The sequence below is a fragment of the Stegostoma tigrinum genome, chromosome 6 (genome assembly GCF_030684315.1).
Source record: "Stegostoma tigrinum isolate sSteTig4 chromosome 6, sSteTig4.hap1, whole genome shotgun sequence".
Lineage (NCBI taxonomy): Eukaryota > Metazoa > Chordata > Chondrichthyes > Orectolobiformes > Stegostomatidae > Stegostoma > Stegostoma tigrinum.
This window is the reverse complement of record NC_081359.1, coordinates 109,250,510-109,276,420: the sequence shown is the minus strand read 5'-3', so window position 1 is coordinate 109,276,420 and position 25,911 is coordinate 109,250,510. Positions and strand designations below refer to the sequence as shown.

Below are 25,911 nucleotides of genomic sequence, written 5' to 3'. Positions count from 1 at the left end.
GTGTGCAATTCTGGTCTCCTTGCTATAGGAAGGACGCTGTGAAACTTGACAGAGTTCAGAAAAGGTTTACAAGAATATTGCCAGCGGTGGGAGGGTTTGAGCTATTGGGAGAGGCTGAATAGGCTTGGGCTATTTTCCCTGGACTGTTGGAGACTGAGGGATGACCTTATAGAAGTTTATAAAATCATGAGTGGTGTGGATGGAATGAATAACCAAGGTCTTTTCCTGGGGTGGGGGAGTTCAGACTAGAAGACATAGGTTTAAGGTGGGAGGGCAAAGATTTAGAAGGGACCTAAGGGGTAACTTTTTCACGCAGAGGGTGGTGCATGTGTGGAATGAGCTGCCGGAGGAAGTGGTGGAGGCTGGTACAATTACAACATTTAAAAAGCCTCTGCGTGGGTATATGAATAGGAGGGGTTTAGAGGGATACAGGCCAAATGCTGGCAAATGGGACTAGATTAATTTAGGATATCTGGTTGGCATGGACAAGTTGGACTGAAGAGCTGTACTGCTCTATGACTGTCTTTGGAGTGAATTGACTTGGCTGAAGACTGGCATCTGTGATGCTGGGGAGCACTGGAGGAGACTGAGATGGATCATCTACTTGGCACTTGCAGCTGAGCATTGTTGTGAATGCTTCAGCCTTATCTTTTGGCCTGTTGTTTTCAGCTCTTCTATCTTTGAGAATAGGGATATTTGTGGAACTTCCTCCTGCAATGAGTTGTTTTAATTGTCCACTACTATTCATGACTGGATGTGGCAGGACTACAGAGCTTTGATCTGATCCATTGGATTTGGGTTGCTTAGCTCTTCCTGTTGCATGTTGCTTTCGCTGTTTAGCGCTGTGTTACAGCTTCATCAGGCTGGAATTTACTTTCAGCTAAGCCTGGTGCTTCGCCTTCACTCTCCATTGAGCCATGGTTGATCCCCTGGCTTGATGGCAATGGTTGAGTGGGGGATATGCTGGGCCGTGAGGTTATAGATTGTGCTGGAGTATGATCCTGCTGTTGTTGATGGCCCACAGCACAGTGAAGGAAAGCGTGTGTTGCTAGATCTGTTCAATGTCTGTCTCATTTAACACAGTGATAGAGCAACATGACACGATGGAGGTTATTCTCAATGTAAAGGTGGGGCTTTGTGTCCACAAGGACTGCACAGTGGTCACTCTTGCTGACACTGTTATGGACAGATACATCTGCAGCTGGCAGATTGGTAAGGATGAGGTTGAGTATGTTTTTCCCTCTTGTTGATTCCCTCACCACCTGCTGCAGACCCAGTCTAGCAGCTATGTCCTTTTGGATTCGACCAGCTCGATCAGCAGCACTGCTGCCGAGCCACTTTTGGTGATGGGCATTGAAATCCCCCACCCAGAGTACATTTTGTCCCCTTGCCACCGTCAGCGTTTCCTCAAAGCGTTCAACACAGAAGAGTACTGATTTGTCAGTACATGCTAATCAGTAGGAGGCTTCCTTGCCTAAGTTTAACCTGAAGGTATAAGACTTCTGGGGTTTGGCATCAATGTTGAGGTCTCCCTGGGTAACTCCCTCCTGATTATGTACCACTGTTCCACCATATCTGCAGGGTCTATCCTGCTGGTGGAACAGGACATAACAGGGATGGTACTGATGGTGATGATTCTGTGAGTATGGCTATGCCAGGCTGTTGCTTCTCTAGTGAGTGAGACGGCTCTCCCAATTTTGGCATTAGCCCTACACAGTAGTGAGCAGGACTTTGCAGGTTTAACAAGGTTGTTTTGCCATTTTAATTTCTGGTGATGAGGCAACTTCAGAGGGCATTAAAGAGTCAACCACATTGTAATGGGTCTGGATTCACATGTAAGTTAGACCAGGTCAAGACATCAGATTTCCTTCGCTAAAAAGGAATAAAATAAACCAGATGTGGTTTTACATCTAACAGTGAAAGTTTCATGGTTACCATTACTGAGACTGGTTTTAAATTCCAGAGCTATTAGCGGATTTACATTCTGCTGTGCTGGGATTCAAGCCTATTTACAGAGCTTTAACTTGAACCTCTGGTCCAGTGAGTTACCCCTGTGCCACTCCCTCCCCACATCTTTTCTGAAAACACTCTACAGTCCTTGGATAAGCATATGGATGATGATGGGATAGTGTAGGGGGATGGGCTTAGATTAGTTCACAGGTCGGTGCAACATCGAGGGCCGAAGGGCCTGTTCTGCGCTGTACTGTTCTATGTTCTATGTTCTTTCCAGCCCTATCAGTATGTCATGCCACTCCTCCCTCATGCAACATCACCTCCCCCATGTGTTTATCCAGCTTCCCCCTTGAATATATTGATACCGTTCACTGAAGACAGTTCCTGGGTTCACAAAATCAAGGAAAAGAACCATAGATGTTGGAAACCAGAAACAGAAACAGAACTTGCTGATTAAGCTCAGCAGGACTGGCAGCAGTGGTAGAGAGAAATCATAATTAACGTTTCAGGTCCAGTGACCCTTCTTCAGAATCTATGCCCCTGAGTTAACTTAAATGTATTGACTTCAGATTTGAAATGATGAATTGAGCCAACATATAACTAATGATCTGACAATATAAGACAGCAGCCAATAAATCCAATCAGGAATTCAGGAAAAGCTTCTTTACACAGGGAGCAGTGAGAATGTGGAACTCGCTGCCACAGGGAGGGGTTGCAATGATCAGTCTCGATACTATCAAGGAGAAAATAGATAAAGTGCACAAGGAAGCAAAGAAGAGAAGGATATACTGATGGGGTTGGACAAGGTAGGGTGGAGGTGCCTTATATTTATCATTAGTACCAGCATGGATCAGTGGGCTGAATGGCTTGTTACTGCGCTGTAAGTACTCAGTGGTCTGTTATCAATCTCGGATTCACAGAAAGCTGCCAATAATGAATCCTTAGAATGTGCATCAGGGGAGAAGCTGGTGAATAAATCAATTGTGGAGAAAATCTAATCGTCCTGATATATGACTTGAAGGAGGTGGAGTTGGGTCATCAAGCAGGCAGCAATCTATTCATCAACAACAGCAAAATCTTTGCAGAAGCAAATCTGTCAAAGCCTTGGAAAAGGAGCTGGGAGCATCTGAACCCTTTTCAAGGGAACTCTGTCTGCGTCGAGTGGTGTAGTGTATGAATAAAAGCAGTCAGAGATCTGGCTGAGAAGGGTCAGAGAGTGAATGAGGAGGCCGAATGAATAGCTGGTTCGGTTTTGTAGAGTTGGTCTTTGCAGGTGTTGGTCTTTTTCTGAGGCAGCCTAGCTCGGGTTAAATTTTCTTTGCTTCTCTTCAGGGACAGAGCCCTGTACAGGCAAAGTGTTTTTGTTTTTCCCTTGCGTACTGGGGTTTGCCAAATCCTTTGTTGTTTTTCATGTTGAAACTGCTGAAAGATGAGCGGAGTGAAGCTGTGGAGCACTTACCTCAGGCAAATCCGAATGCCTCTCTGGCCCTTCTCTGTGGCTGTGCTCGGCGTTATAGTGTCCTGGCCTGGGGTGTGCCCCTGCCCATCAGAGTGCAAGTGCATGGATGAGTCAACATTGGTGGAGTGCAAGAACACCAACCTGACCCAGATCCCGTGGGGAATTCCTCCAAGCACCCAGAGCCTGCTCATCACCGGCAACAACATCTCGCTCCTGAGGAGGTCAGCTTTTGAGGGCAATGGATCCGGGTTCTTCTATCTGGGAATGCTCTCTCTCCCGGGAAACCAGATCAAAGGCATCGAGCCCTCTGCCTTTGAAGGCTTAGCCAACCTCAGGACCTTGAACCTAAGTGGCAACACCTTATCATCCATTGCCACAGATGCGTTCCTTGGTCTTTGCCAGCTGCACAGTTTAAGCATGAACTCTGCTCTTGAGCCATCAGTGGAGGATCAGCTGTGGAACGCGTTGCATCCTAGTAATCTCCCCAACCTGACTGAGCTGCATGTGGCTGGGAACTACCTAACCAAGCTTTCAGAGGAAGCAATGTCCACCGGCTCCAGCTTGCAGCTCTTGGATCTAAGGAGCAACCTGTTGCAGAGTATCACGAAGCAGACCATCACCCTTTGGCACAGCCACAACAAGCTAAAGGTTTACTTGTCCTCCAACCCATGGATGTGCGACTGTGAGCTTCGCCCTGTGTACTGGTGGCTCAGGAACACGTCCCAGATCAGTGATGGGCAGCTGCTCACTTGCTTCAGCCCCAGTAACTTGAATGGAAGCATCCTCAGCCAACTCAGACCTGAACATCTTGTGTGTCCAGAGGACACAGCAGCTTCCTTTGTGTTCCTTGGGATTGTCTTGGCTCTTATCGCGGCCACCTTTGTCACGGTCCTGTACTTGAACAGGAGAGGCTTAAAGAGATGGGCCAGAAATTTCCGATATGCTTGCCACGATCAGATGGAAGGTTACCAGTACAGATATGAACAGGATCCCGAGCCCAGGCTGGCCCGTGTTACAGCTGTAATCTAGCCTAGCCACAAGAAGAAGGATTGATGCGATTCTTTACCACCAAGTGTAGCTGGCATCCCTTACTGTTCTCTTAGATGAATTTCAACTGACAGCAGAATATATCTCCAAGAGAAAATCTACATTGAAATAATATCAACATATGATTTGCGTATTCTAAGGTATTATTTTGTACATTTCTTCTGTGTCATACTTGGATTGATACGTGCAACAAATTTGCCAGATTGTCCAATTTACCCTGTTGATGGTAACTGACTCCAATTATATACAAGTGCCCAGGCATTGTTGTTGCTATTGTGTGATTCCTCAGCTCACTGCGCACCAACATTGTAAGCCTTCTAGACTTCCTCCAGTTGCTATGTTGTCGCATGCTTTAGCGTTTCTCCTGTTTGCTCTGCATTAACAATTTTGTAAACAGACTGGGAAATTTTCTCAGCTCACCGTATCATTCTCTAAACACGCTGGAGGATGTGGGATTTCGCTCAGTATAACGATGGGCTGAAATCTTCTGGTCTTTTCTTTATTTTCGGAAGTAGCACCGTACATCTCCACAGCCTGTAAATGTACTGCTCCTGGTGCTGTCAACTGTAAATGATTGGAATAAAGCCATTCATTGTATTGTGCTCCGCAGGACAAACACTCTAAGATGCTGGACTATGTTTTCAGAAATGGCAACTAAGGAGACACAGTCATAGAGTCATAGAGCTGTGCAGCCTGGAAACAGACCCTTCAGTCCAATTCATCCATGCTGACCAGATATCCTAAACAAATCTAGTCCCGTTAGCCAGCAGTTGGCCCATATCCCTCTTAAACCCTTCTTTTTAAATCCCTTTTTGACTTTTAAATCTTTCCTCTCTCGCCTTAAACCTATGCCGTCTAGAGCCGTAGTCATAGAGTCGTACAGCATGGAAACAGACCCTTCGACCCAACGAGTCTGTGCTGAACATTTTTCCAAACTAAACTAGTCCCACCTGCCTGGTCCTGGCCCATATTCCTCCAACCCTTTCCTGTTCAGGCATCTATCCAAATATTCTTTAAATGTTGTAATTCTACCTGCACCGACTACTTTCTCAGGAAGTTCATTCCACACGCGAGCCACCCTCTTGTGTAAAAACTTTGCCACTTATGTCTTTTTTTGAATCTCTCTCTTCTGACATTAAAGTCGTGCCCCCGTGTCTTGAAATTCCCCCACCCTGGGGAAAAGACAACTGTCATTAGCTCTATCTATACTCCTCATTATTTTATAAACTTCTATCAGGTCGCCTCTCAACCTCCTATAGCTCCGGTGAGTAAAGTCCCAGCCTATCCAGCCTTTCTTTGTAACTCAAACCTTTCATACCCAGCAAAGCCCTGGTAAATTTTTTCTGAACCCTGTTCAGATTGATAATATTTTTTTCCTGTAACTGGGCAACCAGAACTGGACACAGTATTCCAGAACAGGCCTCACCAATGTCCTGTACAACCTCAACATGACGCCCAACTCCTGTACTCAAAGGGCTGAGCAACAAAGGCCAGCGTTCCAAATGCCTTTTTAACCACCCTGTCTATATGCGATGCAAACTGTAAAGAATTACGTACCTGGAATGCTAGGTTCCTCTGTTCTACACCGCTAGCCAAGGGCTATCCTTAATACCCTTGCTTCTTGTACCAAAATACAATACCTCAATTTATCCAGATTGAACTCCATCTGCCATATTTCAACCCATTGACCAACCTGCTCGAGATCCGTTTGTAATCTTAGGAAACCCTTCTTCACTGTCTACCATGCCACCAATTTTGATGTAGTTCGCAAACTTACTAACCATGCCTTCTATATTCTCATCCAAATCATTTATATAAACGAAAAACAAAAGAGGACTCAAGACTGATCCCTGTGGAACACTGCTGATCACAGGCCTCCAGTCCGAAAAGCAGCCCTCCACCATTACTCTCTGTCTCCTGCCGTTAAGCCAATTATGTATTCAATTGGCAAGCTCACCCTGAATCCCATGTGACCTAACTTTACTCATGGCCTACATGTAGAATCTTGTCAAAGACTTTGCTGAAATCCAAATAAACAACATCTACAGCTCTGCCATCATCAAACTTTTTGGTAACTTCCTCAAAAACATGATAAAGTTTGTGAGACACAATTTTCCTTGCATAAAACCACACTGACTATCCCAATTCTATTTTTGCCTCTTTACATTTCCATAATTCCTATCTTTTATAATCACTTCCATCAATTTATCCAAAACCAAAGTCAGACTCATAGGTCTATAGATCCCCGGTTTCTCCTTACAATCTTTCTTCAACAAAGACACAACTTTAGCCACCCTCCAGTCATCTGGCACCTCATCTGCAGTTATAGGTAATGGAAATATTTCCAAAAGGGGTCTCACAATTTCCTCGCTTACTTCCCACAATGTTCTGGGATACATTAGATCAGGCCCTAGAGATTTATCCTCCGTTATATTCTCTAAGACCTCCCAAACCTCCTCTTCTGTAATGTCAATTGCTTTTAAAACATCAAAGTTTATTTCACTGCATTTTCTAGACTCCATTTCTTTCTCTACAGTAAAACTGACTTCTCCTGGGGTTCAACACAAAGACAACCTCCTTGATCTTTAAGATGCCCAACCCTCTCTCCAAGTTACCCTCTTGCTCTTAAGGTATTTGCAGAATCTCTTTGGATTATCGTTAACCTTATCTGCCAATGCTATCTCATATCCCCTCTTTGCCAATTTGATTTGTCTGTTAAGAATGCCCCTACATACGTTATATTGATGAAGAGATTCAATTGAATCAAGTTGTCTGTATCAAAATTAAGGTACTTTTATTCTTGACTAGAACCTCAATATCTTTGTTATCCATTGTCCCTTAATCTTACCAGCCTTACCCTTCACTCCAACAGGAACAATATGCCTCTGAGTTCTTGTCTTCACACTCTTGAATGACTCCCACTTGTCAGATGTCTTTTTACCTGTGAACAGTCTACTCCAATCAGCTTTTTAAAGTTCTTTATTCATACCATTAAAATTTGCCTTACTCCAATTAAAAACTTTAACTTTTATGGAAGGCCCAGCCTTTTCCATAACCATTTTGAAGCTAATAGAATTATGATCGCTAGACCTAAAGGGTCCCCCCACTTTTACTTCAGTCAACTGCCCTGCCTTATTGCCCAAAAGAAAGTCTAGTTTTTCTCCTTTTCTGGTAGAAGCTTCCACAAATTAATAAAGACAGTTTTCTTGACCACATTTGACAAATTCTTCACCATCAAAACTCCAGTTTTGGACTCCCTTACCCAGATGAAAAAAAAATTGCCTATTTACCCTGTCCATGCCCCTCATGATTTTATAAACTTCTTTAAGGTCATCCCTCAACCTTCAACACTCCAGAGAAACTGCACCCAGCTTATTCAGCCTTTCTCTATAGCTCAAACCCTGAAACACTGGCAACATCCTCGTAAACCTTTCTGAACACTTTCCAGTTTCGCAACATCCTTCCTATAGCAGGGTGAGCAGAATCGCACACCGTATTCCAAAATTGACCCAACGGCTGTCCTGCACAGCCACAACATGACTTCGCAACTCCTACACTCCATGCATTGACCAATAATGGCAAGCGTAACAAACATACCAAAATTTGGAAACAAGTTGTTAGTTATTGGAAATCTGAGAGAAAACAGTAAATGCTGAACTGAGAGGAGGTCAGTCAGCAATTGGCAGGTTAATGTTTGAGATGGTTACTCATTCAGTACCCTTCAGAGTTTCCATCAGTGAACCCTAAATGAGTTGAGCACTTGTTGCTTTGTGCCAGCTGGGACTCAGAATGTAATGCTCTTACCTGTAGTTCAGAATGTTGTGTGTTTTTATCCAACAGCCAAGCCCTGGGCACTGATTCCAAGCCGATGCACCCAGAGCAGAGATGAAGATGTCAGACCAATCTTGTGGGTGGATGATATAGTGTTGGGTAGCAAGACATCTGAAGAGGCATCACTTGGAAGCTGAAAAGCCCTCTACATTAGGTAGTAAGAACTAGACAGCATAACTTAATACCACAAATCCAGAAGATTTCTCAGTGTTGGGATTGACTGTTCTGAGAAGGCTGGGAACTTCTAAAAACTTATTTATGTGAGGTTAGCATCCCTGGACAGGCCAGCATTTGTTCAGTCTCCCTAATCGTCTTGCAGAAGATGGTAGTGAGCTGCCTTCTTGAACTATTGCTGTGCATTTGGTAAAGGTGATCCCACAATGGTGTTAGGCAGGGAGTTCCAGGAGTGTAATCCAGCGACGCTGAAGGAACAACAGTATATTTCCAAGTCAGAATGGTGAATGGCTAGGAGGGAACATGCAGGGGGTGATGTTCCTATGCATCTGCTGCCCTTATCCTTCCAGACGGAAGTAGTTATGGGTTTATTGATTTGGAAGGCACTGTCAGGAGAGTCTTGAGAAGTTGCTGCAGTTCACCTTGCAGATGGTACACTGCTGTTACTGAGCATCAGTGAGGGAGGGAATGAATGTTGAATGTGGTGGATGCAGGGCTTTTCAAGCGGGCTACGTTGTCCTGGATGGTATCAAGCTTCTTGAGCATTGTTGGATCCACACCATTCCATCATATTCCTGACTTGTGCCTTGTAGATGTTGGACGGGTCATGAGGAGACAGATCTTTTTTGGAATTCTTTGACTTTTCTCTTAGAATTCAGTTTGCTGGTAGGGATATTTGCTTCCCCAGGTTTGCCTGAGCACTGATGTAGAAAAGGGTAATGTCAGCAGTGAGAACAATGGTGCATTGATCTGCTTTGCCACATAAATAATATTGAGGGTGTGCTATTGGTGATGCCATCCTTTGGAAGAGATATTAAACTGAGCCCCTGACAACACTAGCAAGTGAATGTGAAAGATTCCACATCCGCTATTTCCTGATGTCCTGGTCAATATTTACCCTCAAACACCAGTGTTAGGAACAGTCATGCTGCTGACTGTAGGATCTTACTAAGTGCAAATTGACTGCCACCTTCCCTGTGTTACAATACTGACTAGACTTCAAAAAAACTTCAGTCGCTGCAAATACTTTTGGGACTTTGAAGTTCTTTGTTTGTATATATTGTCAGTGAATCAATTATAGAGTCATAGAATCATAAAGAATAGACCCTTCAGCCCAACTCATTCATGCCGACCAGATTTCCCAAACTGAACTAGCCCTGTTTGCCTGTGTTTGGCCCATATCCCTCTAAACCTTACCTATTCATGTCCCAGTCCAGATGCCTTTTAAATGTTGTGACTGTACCTACATCTACCATTTCCTCAAGGCAATTCATTCCATATACAAACCACCCTCTGTGTGAAAAAGTTGCCCCTCAGGTCCCTTTTAAATCTCTCTCATGTCACCTTAAAAATATGCCCTTTAGTTTTGAACTACCCTACCCTAGGGAAAATGCATTTGCCAATCATCTTATCCACACCCCTCATGATTTAATAACTCTCTATAAGTACAACTCTCAACCTCTGACACACCAGTGAAGAATGTCCCAGCCTGTCTGGCCTCTCCTTATAACTCAAACCCTTTGTTTCCATCAACATCTTGGTAAATCTTTTCAGAACCCTCTCCAAATTAATAGTAGCCTTTCTGTAGCAGGGCAACCAGAACTGTACACAGTACTGCAAAAGTGGCCTCGCCAATGTCCTGTACAACCTCATAATAAGCTGGCTCTACCCCAGAGAAGACAGCCACACCGAGCCCTGCCGAATCTTCACCGTCCCCCCAGATCTCCCACTGATGGAAGACGAACAGCCAGTCCTCAGCAAGGGGCTCACTTTGTCCCCCTCCACCCACACATCAACGAATACCAGTCATGTCTCGACATTGAGCAGTTTTTCCGCGCCTCCCTGCCTCCCCCTGTCTCCCTATTTATTTCAGAATCGTCTCCCCATCCCCCTTTTCTGATGAAGGATCTAGGCCCGAAACTTCAGCCCTATCCCATAATGGCCAGGTGATGTGCTTTTTTTTTGTGATGTTACTTGATGGATAAATATTACCCCAGACACTAGAGAGAATCCCCTCAGAATTTTGCTACGGGTTCATTTGTACCCATCCAAGCTGGTAGATGGGGTGTCATCCACAAGACAGCACCTCTAACACCATAGCACTCCCTCAGTACTGCACTAGTTGGCTCAGCCTAGATTGTTCAGCTCAAACCCCGTAGTGAGACTTGATCCCAGAACCTTGTGACTCGAAAGAGAATGTGGTGCCTGACAAATGACCTAACATCTAAGGTTTTGTCATTCATCTCCTCACCTTCCAAAGCAAAAGCAATTTAGCAATCTTGCTGGGTGTTAATCCTTTCTGAGATATGTGACTTTTCACCATTAACAGTGAGTCAAAGAAATCACATCTGGTTAAGTCAACGTGACCAATTAGAGGTCAATACTTGAAGTGTTAAACAACTTTTTGTCTTTGCAGATACTGACGGTCCTGAGGTGATTTTAAGGCATGTAATGCTTTAGTTGTTAGGTGCCTTTACCAAATGCATAGCTTCATTGCCAGTGTGAATGCAAACTATCAAATTTATATATATTAAAAGTAGCTGCAAAATGAGTTGTACAGCGTATCTGTCAGTGTAAGTATTTTGTGTTTTGTTTCAATTTGAAAAGATCTCTTCATTCAAATTGACTTAACGAGTTGTGAGAGGCCACATTTGGCCAGGTGCTTCTAAATTCAGTTTCAAGCCGAAGTGAAATGAGCTGATCTGTGCTGAGCCACTTAGCACAGGGTCATTAAGAATCTGACAGCACAGGATGAGCTGAGGACTGTTTCCTTGGAGGAATGAGTGCTAACTTGGGAATTTGGTACAGGTGGGGAATTAGCACCAAGGGAGGAGGAGGTATTGCTTTTTACATCTTTTTGCAGCCTCCAGAAGCAGCTGAATATTGAAAGATATTACTGAGGTGATTGTTTGCTAAGCCTTTAACATTTTGCCCCTATAAATATGAGCAGTAATTTAAATGATACTGGGGAGATACAAGTATTACATTGTATTCATAGCTTAAGTCATATGACTTAATACAACTACAGGCAACAATGGAGTGATATCTTTACATTTGAAATCTGATTGTTAAATAAAAAGAATAAAAATGCATGACAGTGAATCAACTCCACAGAGGCCACTCTCCTGTCACTAAGTCTCCTTTTATTTTCATATGAACAATCTTTGGCCTCAGTACTGCCTCATTTGGAGTAAGCTATTAGAGAGGCAATAGCTCTGACATTCCCCTTTTTTAAATCTGTCAGCCTGGGATTCCTGAATGGACTAGATTAACAGCCCCAATTAGGGAACTCATTCTATGAGGTCCAGCTGGCTGACCTTGTTACAATCATAACAGACAGTTGATGTGTTGCATCTGTGGTTCTGGGACCGGCTGGACACTGAAGGGATCCACATCTGTAATCAGTGTCTGTGGCTCAAGAAATTTTGACTCAACAGTCGATGAGCTAGATTCTGAACTTTAAACCCTGTGATGCATCAGGGAAGAAAGAGTTACCGCCCACATTGTTCCAGGAGGCTGTCATATTGCTTAGGCCTCTGAGTTGGTCCATGATCATAGCTGTGAAGTTGTGACTATGAGCAAGACAGGTATGGAGACAATTGCAGAACTGGAGGAGCCTCAGCTCTTGCAATTTTCCGTCTGATTCAAGATCTTGTATGGTACTGGAAAATTTAGAAGTAGCCCAGAAAATTGGGAAGATCTAAGAAGAGAGCAAAGAATTTAAAAAAAGAGAAAAGTTGCAACGTGAGAGAAACCTAGCAAGGAATCTAAACCAGACAGTGAAATCTTCAACAAGCATGCAGAAAGTTTAGTGATTGTAATGAGGTCCACCAGGTGGATCCCATAGAATATGAATTCCCTGATTAGGGCTGTTAACCTGGTCTAATCAGGGAGCCCTGGCTGACAGATATAAATAGGAGTGTTGGGGTTCTGCTGATTCTGAGAGCTGGCTCTGAGGTAGTCAGACCAGTTTTAAATACTATGCGCAGACAATTAAACGTGATGGGACACCAGCCTTCGTGGAGTTATTTTAGACAGTCAGACTCATAAATTAATATTTGGAAGGAAACAAATGGCAGAGATTTTGAACAAGTATTTTGTATCAGTCTTCACAGAGATATAAAAAGCCTCTCAATAAAAATAAGCCAGAGACAAAGGGTTGGGAGAAGCTTGAATAATCAGCATCAGTGAAGCAAAATTATAGAAAAGCTAATGGGACGGGGCCTGTCCCATACGTTCTTTAAGGTAGCCATAGAGAAATACAGCACTGAAACAGGCCCTTCGGCCCACCATGTGCATGCCAACCAACAAACAGCAAACTACACTAATGCCATTGATCTGCATTTGGTCCATAGCCGATGCGGCATTTTAAATGCTTATCCAATTGTTTCTTAAATATTGTGAGATTATTTGCCTCCATCACCCTTTTAGGCAGCACGCTCCATGTTTCTACCACCCTCAGGGTGAAAAACCTTTTCCTCAGATCTCCTCGAAATCACTTATTCCTCACTTTAAACTTGTGCCCCTCTGACCTTAGACACATCTGTGAAATAAAAACTGAAAGAACTGCAGATGCTGTAAATCAGGAACCGAAACAAAGTTGCTGGAAAAGTTCAGCAGGTCTGGCAACATCTGTGAAGGGGAAAAAACAGAGTTAATATTTCGGGTCCTGTGACCCTTCTTCTGAGGATGCTGCCAAACCTGCTGAGCTTTTCCAGCAGCTTTGTTTTTGTTAGACCCATCTGCCATGGGGAAGACGTTCTCACGATCTACACTGTCTATGCCTCTCATAATATTGTACACCTCAGTCAGATTCCCCCCTCAGCCTCCTCTGTCCTAGGGAACACAAACCCAGCCTATCCAGTTTCTCCTCATATCTGAGACTTTTCATCCTGGGCAACATCCTAGTGAATCTCCTCTGTACCCTCCCCAGTGCAATCATGTCATTCCAATAATGTGATGACCAGAACTGCGCGTAATATTCCATCCACAACCCAATCAATGTTTTATAAAATTGTAACAAGTCTTCCTTGCTTCACAAGTATCCTGTGCTGACACTTTCTGGGATCTATGAACTTGTATACCAAGGCTCTTTGTTCCTCCGTACTCCCCAGAGATCTACCATTCATTGCGTATATCCTTCTCTTATTTGACCTCAGGATTAAATTCCATCCGTCATTGCTCTGCCTAATTTACCAAGTGATCAATATCAGACTGTAGCCTGAGACCATCATCTTCATGATCAAGAACACTACCATTTTTCATGTCACCTGCAAATTTAATTATACCTTCTACATTCACATCTAAAATGTACATAGCAAACAACAGGGGCACCATACACGAACCCACTGCTGGTCACAGACTTCCATAACAACCGTCCACCATCACTATTTGTTTCCTATTTACAAACTAATTTTGGTTCCAGTTGGCCAAATTGCCTTGGTTTCTAGAAGCTCTTACCTTTTGGACCATCTTTCCATGTGGTACCTTGACAAAGGCCTTACTCAAGTTCATGTAAGCCACATGAACTGCACAACCCTCATCAATATATTTAGTTACCTTTTAAATTCTCAATTTAGTTAGTCAAACAGGATGTCCCACAAACAAATCTATGCTGCCCATCCCTGATCAATCTCTGTCTTTCCAATGTTGATTAATCCTGTCCTTCAGACTTCTTTCCAATAATTTCCTGAGTGCTGGCATCAGACTAATGGTTCTGTAATTACCTGGCATAACCTTACTGCCCTTGAACAAAGAAATCACACTAACTATCTTGCAGTCATCTGGCACTTCACCTGTGGCTGATGAAGTATTAAATGACTTTGTCTGGGCCCCAGCAATGCCCTCCTTTGTCTCCTGTAGCAGCCTGGGATACAAGTCATCGGGCCCCTGGGAATTTATCCATTTTTTATGCCCATTAAAACATCTAATACCTTCTATGTATTAACCTTTACATGCTGTAAAACCTCACCATTCCACCTCAGCTACAATGTCTTTCTCCTCTGTGAATACAGATGACACGTATTCATTTGAGAACTCACTCACATCCACTGGCTCCACGCACAGGCTGCTGCTTTAATCTCCACTGGGTCCCACGCTTTCCTTGGTAATCCTTTTAGACGTAATATACTTATAAAAAGCCAAAGACATTTTGTGGCTCCTCTTTGCTCCCCTAATTTCCTTTGTAGGAACATCTGACATTCTCTATACTTTTGAAGGGCATCCCCTGTTTTTGACAAAAGTCCCCTACAACTGTAACCCTGTTTTTCTTACACCATTCTGTGACTTGCCTGCATATCTGCTTCTCATCCCTCCTCCTGACTATTGGGAGGCCTATAGTATAATCCCAACAAAGTAATCACCCCTTTTTATTTCTGGGCTCTACCCTGATGACCTTATTTGAAGACCCTTCCATGATGTCCTCCCTCATTATTAGAGTGATGGTTTTCTCAATAATACAATTACGCCACCTTGCTTATTTAGCCCCTTATTGAGCCTGAAACTTCTATACCCTACAATGTTTCTCTTTATTCATTCCCAGGATGAGAGTGTGGCTGGCTAGGCAGCATTTATTGCCCCGAGGGCAGTTAAGAGTCAACCACATTGCTGTGGTTCTGGAGTCACATTTAGGCTAAAGCAGGTAAGGATGGTAGTTTCCTTCCCTAAAGGGCATTAATGAACCAGATGGATTTTTCCCAACATTCGGCAACAGATTCATATTCATCATTAGAAACTTAATTCCAGATATTTATTCAATTTAAATTCCACCATCTGCCATGGCAGGATTCAAACCCGGGTCCCCAGAACATTATTCAGGTCTCTGGATTAACAATCCAGTGATAATACCACTAGGCCATTGCCTCCCCATTGAGCTACCAGTCCTGTCCTTCCTTGAACCATGTCTTGGTGAGTGCAGAATTAACAAATTCCCACGCGCTGATCAATGCTTCCCAGTCAAACTCCTTGCATTAAAACAGATACAGTCTAGCTTTCCAGACTTCCATGCGCTTTGTCATGCCCATGTCTTCTCCACCCACTGGACTGTCCCAGCATTCTTTCCGAATCTGATTGGCCCTTTCTCCCAATTTTACATCTGCTCCGTGCCCCACCCTTCTCCTGTGGCTGCGGAGGCAGTGGGTTCTTTGGTTGTAACTTTCCAAAATTCCCTAGATTCTGGATTGGTCCTGTTGGATTAGAAAATCACAAATATAACACCACTGTTCAGCAAAGAAGGGATACAGGAAACAGAACACAATAGGCTGGCTAGTCAAACATCTACCATGCCGGCATCCATCTCCACAGAGATCCATGTTGTGTCCACAATCAGGAGCAATCTACAGCGATGAGTTGGGTGAAGGGATTGAAGACACAGATTTGCTGCTGTTACAAAATTTGGGAGGGAATTGAGTCATAAGGAGGATTTAGGCTTCATTTTACAATCCTGTGACTCAAAAGGAAGGGCTGTCAGAAACTGCCATGCGCTGAGAAAGCCTGCCTCCTAGCCATAATACGTTGGACCGAGCTAGAGGTGAGGCAGCAAATAGAAGCGATTAACATCCTTCGAAGGTTTATGGCTCTCCTTTTCACTATCAACCATCCTATCAATTTTCATCTCACCCACGAATTTCTTACAGATTCCCCACAGTGTCGAAGCAGGCCATTTGGCCCGTCGAGTCCATACCACACCTCCAAACAGTATCCCACTCAGACCCACTTCCCTACCTCCTGTAACCCTGCATTTCCCATCGCTAATCCACCTAGCCTGCACTTCCAGGAACATTCACTACCACCTTCTCAAGGGTGACTGGGATAAAATGAAACAATGAGCCCAATATATTTTGGTTTTAGTCTACCTGAAAGGACAAACCTCATTTTGTTTCATCCTTATTCAACATTACATCTCTGACTGTACAATGCTGCTTCAGAAAAATATTGGCATCCAAAGGGAGTCTTAGACTTACAGCCTTCAATATTCAATTACTACCCATTGAACCTTTGCTTTCCTTTATTTATGGGACATGGGCATTGCTGGCTGGGCCCAGGGTTTCTTGCCCATCCCTAGCTGCCCCTTGAGAAGGTACTGGTGAGCTGCCTTCTTGAACTGCTGCCATCCATGTGCTGTATTTTGACCCACAATGTTCTAAAAGAGGGAACATCAGGACTTTGGCCCAGCAACAACAATATATTTCCAAGTCAGGATGGTGAGACGCTTGGTGAGTAACTTGCAGGGAGTGGAGTTCCCATTTATCTCCTGCCCTTGACCTTCTACATGGAAGTTGTTATGGATTTGGAAGGTGTTGTTGAAGTGGTGAGAAGGCGTGGAGTATTTCTTCAGGCCCAACCCATCCAATGGCTTCCCCTTCTCTCTACCTCTCTTGATACCTCCAGGGACAGGAAAATCGCATCCCACCGATTTCCAAAAGAGTATGACAAAAATCTTCTCTTCCTGAAGACAATCCCACAATGAAAGCTACCAAAATACATAGTTACAGACTGGAAACATAGGAATATAGAATCAGGAGTAGGCCAATCAGCTCCTCGAGCCAGCGCCATGAATGGCTGAGCAAGCTTGAGGATTGCATGGCTAACATGGACTTAGAAAGGCTTTTGATAATGTCCCAAGGTAAGAGCCTGAGAGATTCAAAGCAGCATATTGGATCCAAACTTTTCTGAGAGGCAGGAAGCAGAGGTTGATGATGAAGGAATATTTCTGTGTCTGAAAGTCTGTTTCCTGTGGGGTTCCTCAGGCTTGGCGCTGGGACCCTTGCTGTTTGTGGTGTAGATTTAGGATATAAATGTCAGTGATATGATCAAGATAGGTGGCATGGTGGCCCAGTGATTAGCACTGCTGCCTCACAGAGCTAGGGGTATTGGTTCAAATCCAGCCTGGGGTGACTGTCTTGTCTGGAGTTTGTATGTTCTCCCTGTGTCTGTATGGGCTTCCTCCCACACTCTGAAGATATGCAGATTAGCCATTCTAAATCACCCATAGTGTCCAGGGATGTGCAGGTTAGGTAGATTAACCGTGAGAAATGCAAGGCTGTAGGGAGGTGGGTCTGAGTAGGATGCTCTTTGGAGGGTTGGTGTGAACTGCTGGGCCAATCCCTCCTGCACCGTAGAGATTCTAGAAGAATTTTACGGGAGAGATGAAAATTGGTAGGGTGGTAGATAGTGAAAAGGAGAGCCGTAAACTTTAGAAGGATATTGATGGAGTGAGTAGAACTGACTGGAATTCTCCCCTGAAAACTGCTGAGATAATGTACTTAGGGACAGCTAATAGGAAAACTATTACAGCGTGAATAGTAGAACCCTGGAAAGTGCTAAAAATCAGAGTGACCTTGGTGTAAAGATCCCTGACATTAGTGGGGCAGGTTAATCAAGTGACTAAGAAGGCCTAAGAGATACTTATCTTTGTTAGCCCAGACATAGAGTAGAAGAGTAGGGAGGTTATGCTGGAGCTATATAAATGCTAGTTAGGCCACAACTGGAGAACTGCGTGTAGGCCTGGTCACTACATTATAAGAGAGATGTGATTGCACTATGGAGAGTGGTCAGAGAAGATTTACTAGGATGTTGCCCAAGCTGAGCTATGAGGACTGATCGATTATGGTTTGGGCATTTTCCTTGGAGGAGTGAAGCTTTAGAGGGGACTTGATAGAGGTGACATGAGGGGTATAGATAGGGTAGATAGGAAGGCGATTTTTTCCATTAGTAGAGGGGTCAAAAACAAAGGGGCATAGATTTAAGGTGAGAGGTAGAAGGCTGTGAGGGGAGGCGAGGAGAATTGATTTCACCCAGAAGGCAATGGGAGTGTGGAAAGCTACTGCTTGAAAGTACTGAAAACTCTCATACCATTGAAGTAGTGTTCTGATATCCACTTGTGTTGCTGTAGTTTCGGGAAGCATGGAACAAGAACTAGAAAATAGTATTAATGAAGTCAGAACTTCATTGGCTAGCACTGACGTATTGGCCCAAATGGCCTGTGTGCTGTAAATATCTGAGGCGCCAAAGGGACAACTCCGGCTCCTATTTCTATATTCGTAATGAGCCAGAAGTAAAATACAAAATTAATCCTGTTCAGTATCTTAAACCTTCCACCCCCTTGACAAACAGTGCACTGTAGCAGCAGCGAACTGAAATAACTTATTCAGTCTCCAAATCCATCTAGAAGGACAAGAGCAACAGATACATGGGAACACCACTATCTGTAAGCTCCTCTCCAACCCACTTACCATCCTGACATGGAAATCTTTCGCCGATCCTTCACTGTCGCTGGGTCAAAATCTTGAGACTCCTTCCCTAATAGCATTGTGGACCTACCTATAGCACATGCTCTGCAGCAGTTCAAGAAGGCAGCTCAGCACCACCTTCTCAAAGGGGTAATAAACACTTGCGTTGTTAGTGGAAAACGATCTTTCTGTTTACAATCTTTGCTTTTTGATTTCAATTCGGGCTTGCTGCTGTGTTCTGCTTTTCCTTTAACTCAAGGCCAAAGTGACTGACAGTTACTTAGACTCCAGATGTCAGCAAAGTCTCCGATTTAAAATAAAGAGATAGACTTGCATTTGTATAGTGCCTTTCATAGCCTATGAACAACATTGCATGTGTCCCTACATGACACAGGCTGCAGCTGCTCAAGATTACAGCTCATCACCACCTTCTCAAGGGCAACTAATAAATGGCGATAAATGCTGGGCCAGCCAGCGACACCCACATCCCATGAACAAATTAAAAAGTTAATTAATGGGCTTGGGAAAGTTAAAAGGCTTGTGAGTTAAGGATTAATCAGAAACATCATAAAATTAGATTGGGTTACAGGACAGAGGGATAAATCAGAGATTGTACCTTCAGGGTTAACTATCATTTCAGCAAATTCTTGTCTAAGATCCCTTTGCAAGGCCAAAAGTAATTATCAGGTGCTCCTGCCATCATGTTTAACTCTAATATTAGATTGCTTGACTGCATCATCATTATCATCAGTGACAGGTTAATGATGGGATGTCAATATACCAAATGACAAATTAGCTGAAAATCCCTCATCAATACCAGGAAAACGAACCTCGTCCCACTGTACTGGAAAAAATCAATTAAAGTGATTGAATGATTGAATCACGGACTACAAATGTAATTTGCAGTTGTATGATCTGAAGGCTTCTGGGGTATCTATATTGGGATGTCTTCCTCTTGGAGATCAAATTATATCATCAGTAGAAATTTGGGGCTGAATTAAAAAGTGTTCATCTTGGATTGATTGAAAACTCCGAATGGTAAGAGTGATACACCAACAAGAGTTGGAAGAAGAAAAGCAGGACAGTAAGCTTCAGGTGAAGCTAGGGATGACACCAAGTTTGGGCCTTGGAGATTGTTCAAGGAAAGGAATCTTCATACAGCATAGAAGGAGGCCATTCTGACAACTGAGCCTGTGTTTATTCTTTGAAAGAGCTCTACAGTTAGTTCTACTCCCCTATTATTCACCCATGGTCCTCTAAATCTTTCTCCTTCAAATATTTGTCCAACCATTTTCTGGATGTTAAGACCTGCTAACACCATCCTTTCAGGCAGTACATTCTGGGTTATGGCTAATAGTCATGTCACTGTGCTAGCAATCCTGTGACTCAACCTAATGTTGTAAGGACATGGGTTCAAACCTCACTGTGGCTGCTAGTCGAACTTAAATTCATTTTTTAAAAAAATGATCTACACCTAGAAATTAGTTTCAGCAATCGTGATATTGAAACTATCATCAATTGTTGTAAAAACCCATCTGGTTCACTGTTGCCTTTCAGGATAGGAAATCTGCCATCCATATCCGGTCTGGCCTGCATGTGACTCCAGCCCCACAGGAATGTGGTTGACTTGGAACTTCCCTCAGAATCACCAAGCAAGCACTGAATTCAAGGGAAATCAGGGATGCACAATAAATAATGCCCAGCCAGCAAGGGAAGAATGAATAAGAACAGGAGTCAACTTATTCCTTCCCATTCAGCCTCACTCTCAGATAAAAATTCCCAAATATATAAGACAAGAAAACTTACAATCCATTTCAAACCTTGTTGAAAAGTTGAAATCTTTCAATGAAGGATTAACCATTGCCAATAAATTGTGAGTGTGACGATGGTCCATTATTTTGTATCTGTCAATCTGTTGATCAGAGAGTTGGAGACAATACAAGGATCAAACAGTCAGTGATAACACCATGACTGCCATTGTTGGCAGGCTTTGCATGGCCCAGCACCCCGATTCTCCTGTATCACTTTGGGTGACAAAAGCAAACATTTATAACAAACAACTTCCCATTTATTTCCTTCCTTTCATGAGGCAGTTGGCCAGAGCAGTATCTCTTAGAATAGATGAAACCAGCGCAGTGCCATCAATAAATAACACAATCTGTCTAGGAGACCTTGGTGAAGTGATAAGAGAGAGTTATGATTTATTTCCTACCCTTGGGCTGTAGAGATGTCTCACTCGGTAACACCAGAGCAATATAAATCATATCTGAATGAGTTTTCCGTAATGGTCCTCATTGTACCTGTGGCAGCCATGACTTGGAAAGCACCTTCCTGTATGAGCCAGAGACCCCCAAAACCTCAGCAAAGGATTGAAGCTGACATTCCCAGTGTCAGTACAGAGGGAATGCTGGAGGAGCTGTCTCCTGGAAGCAACATTAAACCAGGGCGTTGTCTGTAAAAAAAATGTAAAAGATCCTATGGCACTATTTTGAAGAAGAGCAGGGCAAATGTCCCTGGCAATATTCCTTCTAAACTGCATGAACTGCAGCCACTTTAAGGTTCTGTGCACAGCATTCGACATCAACAAACCAAGCACAGTATTGACATTGATGGCCTTGTAGCCGGTGAGAAAATTAGAAGGAACACAGATTCCCGTATCCTGGTCAGTTATGTCCCCCAATCAGCATCACTCAATTATTATCACATGGTGGTCTGTGAGAGCTTGCTGTGTACAGAGTAGCTGCTGTGTTTTCCTAGTTGTGAGAGTAGGCATGTGATGCTACAATGGCATTGTCATTGGGCCCTTAGTATAGGAATATAAGTAATATAAATGAGGGAGGGTTCTGGGGAAGACTTACTGGACTCAAAAAGTTAGCTCTGCTTTCTTCCTACCGGCGCTGCCATACCTGCTGAGTTTTGCCAGCAAATTCTTTTTTTAAGTATTCCAGGGGCGTGGGTTCGAATTCGACCATGGCAGAATAAAACCTGAAATTAAAAGCTAGTCTAATGCTAAGCATATAATCATTGCCGATTGTCATGAAAACCCCCTTGGTTTCCTTATGTCTGTCAGGGAAGGCAATCTGCTGTCCTTGCTTGGTCTTGCCGGCACGTAATTCCAGATTCAGAGCAACATCAAATGTTTGAATTAATTAAACAAGGAAGTCATAACAGCATATTCAGAAAGTCATAATTTAATCAAGAAAAGTTAACATGGCTTCATGAACGAGAAATTATGTCTGACTAATTTATTAGAGTTTTTTGAGGAAATCTCAACTCGAGTGGATAGAGGAGAACCAGTAGATGGGTTGTATTTGGAGTTCCAGAAGGTGTTTGAAAAGGTATCTCACAAAGGGTTAAGTCATAAGAGCCTAAGAGAAATGGGCAAGGGGCAGGAAACAGTGAGTGGGGAGAAGGGGTTCTTTTTCATGTTGGCAACCCATAACTAGTGGGGCTCCGCAGGGATCAGTGCTGACACTGCAACTGTTTACAATATACATTAATGGCTTTGAGGAAGGAAGTGAATACACTGCTGCCAAATTTGGCAATGACACAAAAACGGGAGGAAAGATGACTTGTGTGAGGGATAAAACCGGTTTGCAGAGAGATATCGATAGGTTATATAAGTGAACAAATTTGGCAAGTGGACTATAATGTGGTAAAATGTGAAGTTGCTTATTTTGGAGGAAAGAACAAAAGAAGAGAATATTATTTAAATCAAGAAAAACTGCAGGAAGCTGCAATACAAAAGCACTTTGAGGGGTGTAGCTGTGCATGAAACACAGAAAGCTAGCTCACAGGGACAGCAGGTAATCAGGAAGGGCTAATGGAATGTTGACCCTTACTTCAAAAGGGTCACAGTGAAACATACAGGATTCTTAAGAAGCTTGTCAGGATAAATGCTGAGAGGATGTTTCCCCTCATGGGAGAGCCTAGGACCAGTGGGCATAGTTTCAGAATAAAGGGGCACCAATTTAAGACTGAGATGAGGAGGAATTTCTTCTCACAGAGGGCTGCGAGTCGTTCAAACTCCTTACCTCAGAGAACTATGGGGGGTGTGGGGGTCGCATGTTTAGGGCTGAGCTAGATAGATTCTTGATCAGCCGAGGAATCAAGGGTTACATGGAAAGGGCAGGAAAGTGGACATGAGGAATGTTAGATCAGCCATGATCCTTTTGAATGGTGGAACAGGCTCAAGGGGCTGAAACGCCTACTCCTGTTCCTATTTATTTTGGTCTTACTTGTAGTATTAATAATGTGGTTGACTCTTACCTGCCCCCTGAAATGACTGAGCAAGCAGCCCAGTTCAAGGGCAATTATGGATCAGTGACAAATGTTGACCTTGCCAGGGATGCCCCCATATCACCCTCTCGAAACCTCTCCACGTCTCTCTCTCTCTCCCTTAAGATACTGCTCAAAATATATTGCGCTAAACTGAGTCTCTAGCCTTAATATCTCCTAATCTTGGTCAGTGCTCGTGTGAAGCATCTTGGGAATTTCAACTTTGGTCTTGCCAACAACGTGCACATGTCCAACACAAAGATTTCTTTTTAAAAGTGCTAAAACTAAGGCTGTATCCCATGCTGACTGAATACTCCCAATAAGAGGTTGTCTGCCACCCACTGAGTCCAGAGCCTGGAATCCCATGGAGGACACTCCCCATAGCAGCCTGGAAAGCCAAAGGAGGTTCAAAAATCTAGTCACAGAGTCACAATACAGCAAATGTAGTCATCTCTGTGGCTGCTAACACTTATGTGGAGAGGTTCCTCCCTTACACTTGTCTCCTGGTTACCACTGATCCGATCTATTTTTAATACACGCCCCATGGGAACCCATTGGTGTTGGCATTCCTGTGCATTAGCTGCCCTTGTCCTTCTAGCTGGTTGTGGTTGTGGGTTCAGGAGCAAACAATAAGCTCTCTGCAAAAAATCTGGACTGTTCCCTGGATTTCTAGCCCATTTGCATCATCACTACGCTACCATGGCTGGTATGGTCTGAAGAAGAGTCACTAGACCCGAAATATTAATTCTATTTCTTTCTCCACAGATGCTGCCAGACCTCATGAGTTTTTCCAGCAATTTCTGTTTTAGTTTCCGAATTCCAGCATCCACAGTTCTTTATTTTATATTATTGCTACTCTACCACTCCTGGTTAATATATCACTCGCTCGTCTACCAGCAGCAGTGTATTATAGTCTCAAAAATCATCCTGCATCACTTGTCCTCCTCTTCCTGTACCATGATCTTAAAAGTGTGGAATTTCTTCTCTGGTACCAGGGTGAGGAACTTCTATTCAAGTAGGGAGACTGGTGAAACTGGGCTATTTCATCGAATCAGCAAGGCCATTTGGCCCCTCCAGTCTGTGCTGCCAAAATCGTACTACTGCTTTCACGAGTCCTACCTTTCCATGCCAGGCCCATAAGCTGGAATGTTTTGACATTTGAAGTGCTCATCCAAGTACTTTTAAAATGTTGTGTAGCTTTCCACCTCCACTACCCTCCCAAGCAGTGCATTCCAGGCCCCTAACCCACGGGGTGAAAAAGATTGTCCTTAAATCCCTTCTAAACCCCCTGCCTTTCACCTTAAAATGAAAATTAAGTTCTCCCGAGGATAAAGATGATTGAGGAGGGATCGAATAAAATTGTTCAATCGTGAAGAATTTTGATAGAGTAGATCTTGACAAAGCCTTGTAATGACTGGAGATTTGTTGTCTAGAAGACAGAGACACTAGGTGTTTGGCAAACTAACCAGAGGAGGGATTATGAGGAATTTTATTTTGTGTTACAAAATATTTAAAATGGATAGACAAGGTAGGTGCAAGTAAAATATTTCCCTGCTGAGGGAGTCTAGAACTAATGTAAAAATTACTTTAGGACTGAGGTGAAGAGAAATGATTTTACTTTAGAATTCCCTACCACAAAGTCTCAGCTTTTTAGTATCTTTAAGGTAAGGATTTTTTTATTCATTGCTGGGATAAGGACATCACTGGCTAGGCCTGTGTTAATTGCCTCTCCCTAATTGCCCAGAGGGCAGTTAAAAGTCAACCACATTATTGTGGGTCTAGAGTTACATGTAGGCCAGGAAGGCATTAGTGAACCAAATGGGACTTTCCTGACAATTGACATTGGATTTATAGTCACCATTAGAGTCTTAATTCCAGATTTTCTTTTATTGAATTCAAATTCCACCATCTGTCATGGAGGAATTCAAACCCAGGTCCCCATAACATTATCTGTGTCCCTAGAGTAATAATCTAGTGATAATACTATTAGAGCATCACCTACTCATTGATAGGTTTCTGATTACCAATGGCATAAGTAGTTAAAAGGGGATGGGGTGGGTCAAAGGCATTGAAGTGTTTGACCAGCCATGATTGTATTGAATGGTGGGGCAGGCTTGAAGGGCTGAATGGCCTACTCCTTTTCTTATGTTCTAATGTTGCAGGTCACTATGATCTGGAATATTTTCTCTTTTTCTTCCATGGGATATGCATTTCACCAGCTAGGCCAGCATTTGTTGCCTTTTCTTAGTTGTCCAGTTGCCAGTTAAGGAGTAGCTACATTGGTCATCTACAAAGAGAAGGACATATCTAACCCGGCTGATTACTGCCCGATCAGTCTACTCTCAATCATCAGTAAAGTGATGGAAGGTGTCAGTAACAGTGCTATTAAGCAGCACCTGCTCAGCAATAACCTTCTCAGTGACGCCCAGTTTGGGTTCTGCCAGGGCCACTCAGCTCCTGACCTCATTACTGCTTTGGTTCAAATATGGACAAATGAGCTGAATTCCAGAGATGAGGGGAAGCAACCCATGACATTAAGACTGTGTTTGACTGTGGAGCCCTTGCAAAACTGGAGTCAATGGAAATCAGGGGGAGAGCTTTCCATTGTTTGGAGTCATACCTGGCACAAAGGAAGATGGTTGTGATTTATTGGAGGTCAGTCATTTGACCTCCAGGACATCTCTGCAGGAGTTTCTCAGGGTAGTGTCCTAGGCCCAACCATCTTCAACTGCTTCATCAATGACTTTTCCTCTATCACAAGGTCAGAAGTGGGGATATTCATCAATGATTGCACAATGTTCAGCACCATTTTCAACTCCTCAGAAACTGAAGCAGTCCATGTTCAAATGCAGCAAGTCCTGGACAATATCCAGGCATAGGCTGCTAAGTCATAAGTAATATTCTTGCTTCTCAAATGCCAGGCAATGGCCATGTCCAGTA

The 25,911-nt window shown here is 43.4% G+C and overlaps 1 protein-coding gene across 1 annotated transcript in view; it reads left to right on the top strand.

The window, feature by feature from the left end:
- Window positions 1–3,382: 3,382 nt before the first annotated feature.
- LOC125453590 (trophoblast glycoprotein-like) overlaps window positions 3,383–25,911 on the top strand; it is a 39,674-nt gene continuing 17,145 nt past the window's right edge. Inside the window, exon 1 of the mRNA XM_048533356.2 lies at window positions 3,383–4,599. Within this exon, the coding sequence (XP_048389313.1) occupies window positions 3,383–4,441 (1,059 nt within the window). The 3' untranslated portion in view covers window positions 4,442–4,599. The remainder of the gene's footprint in view (window positions 4,600–25,911) is intronic.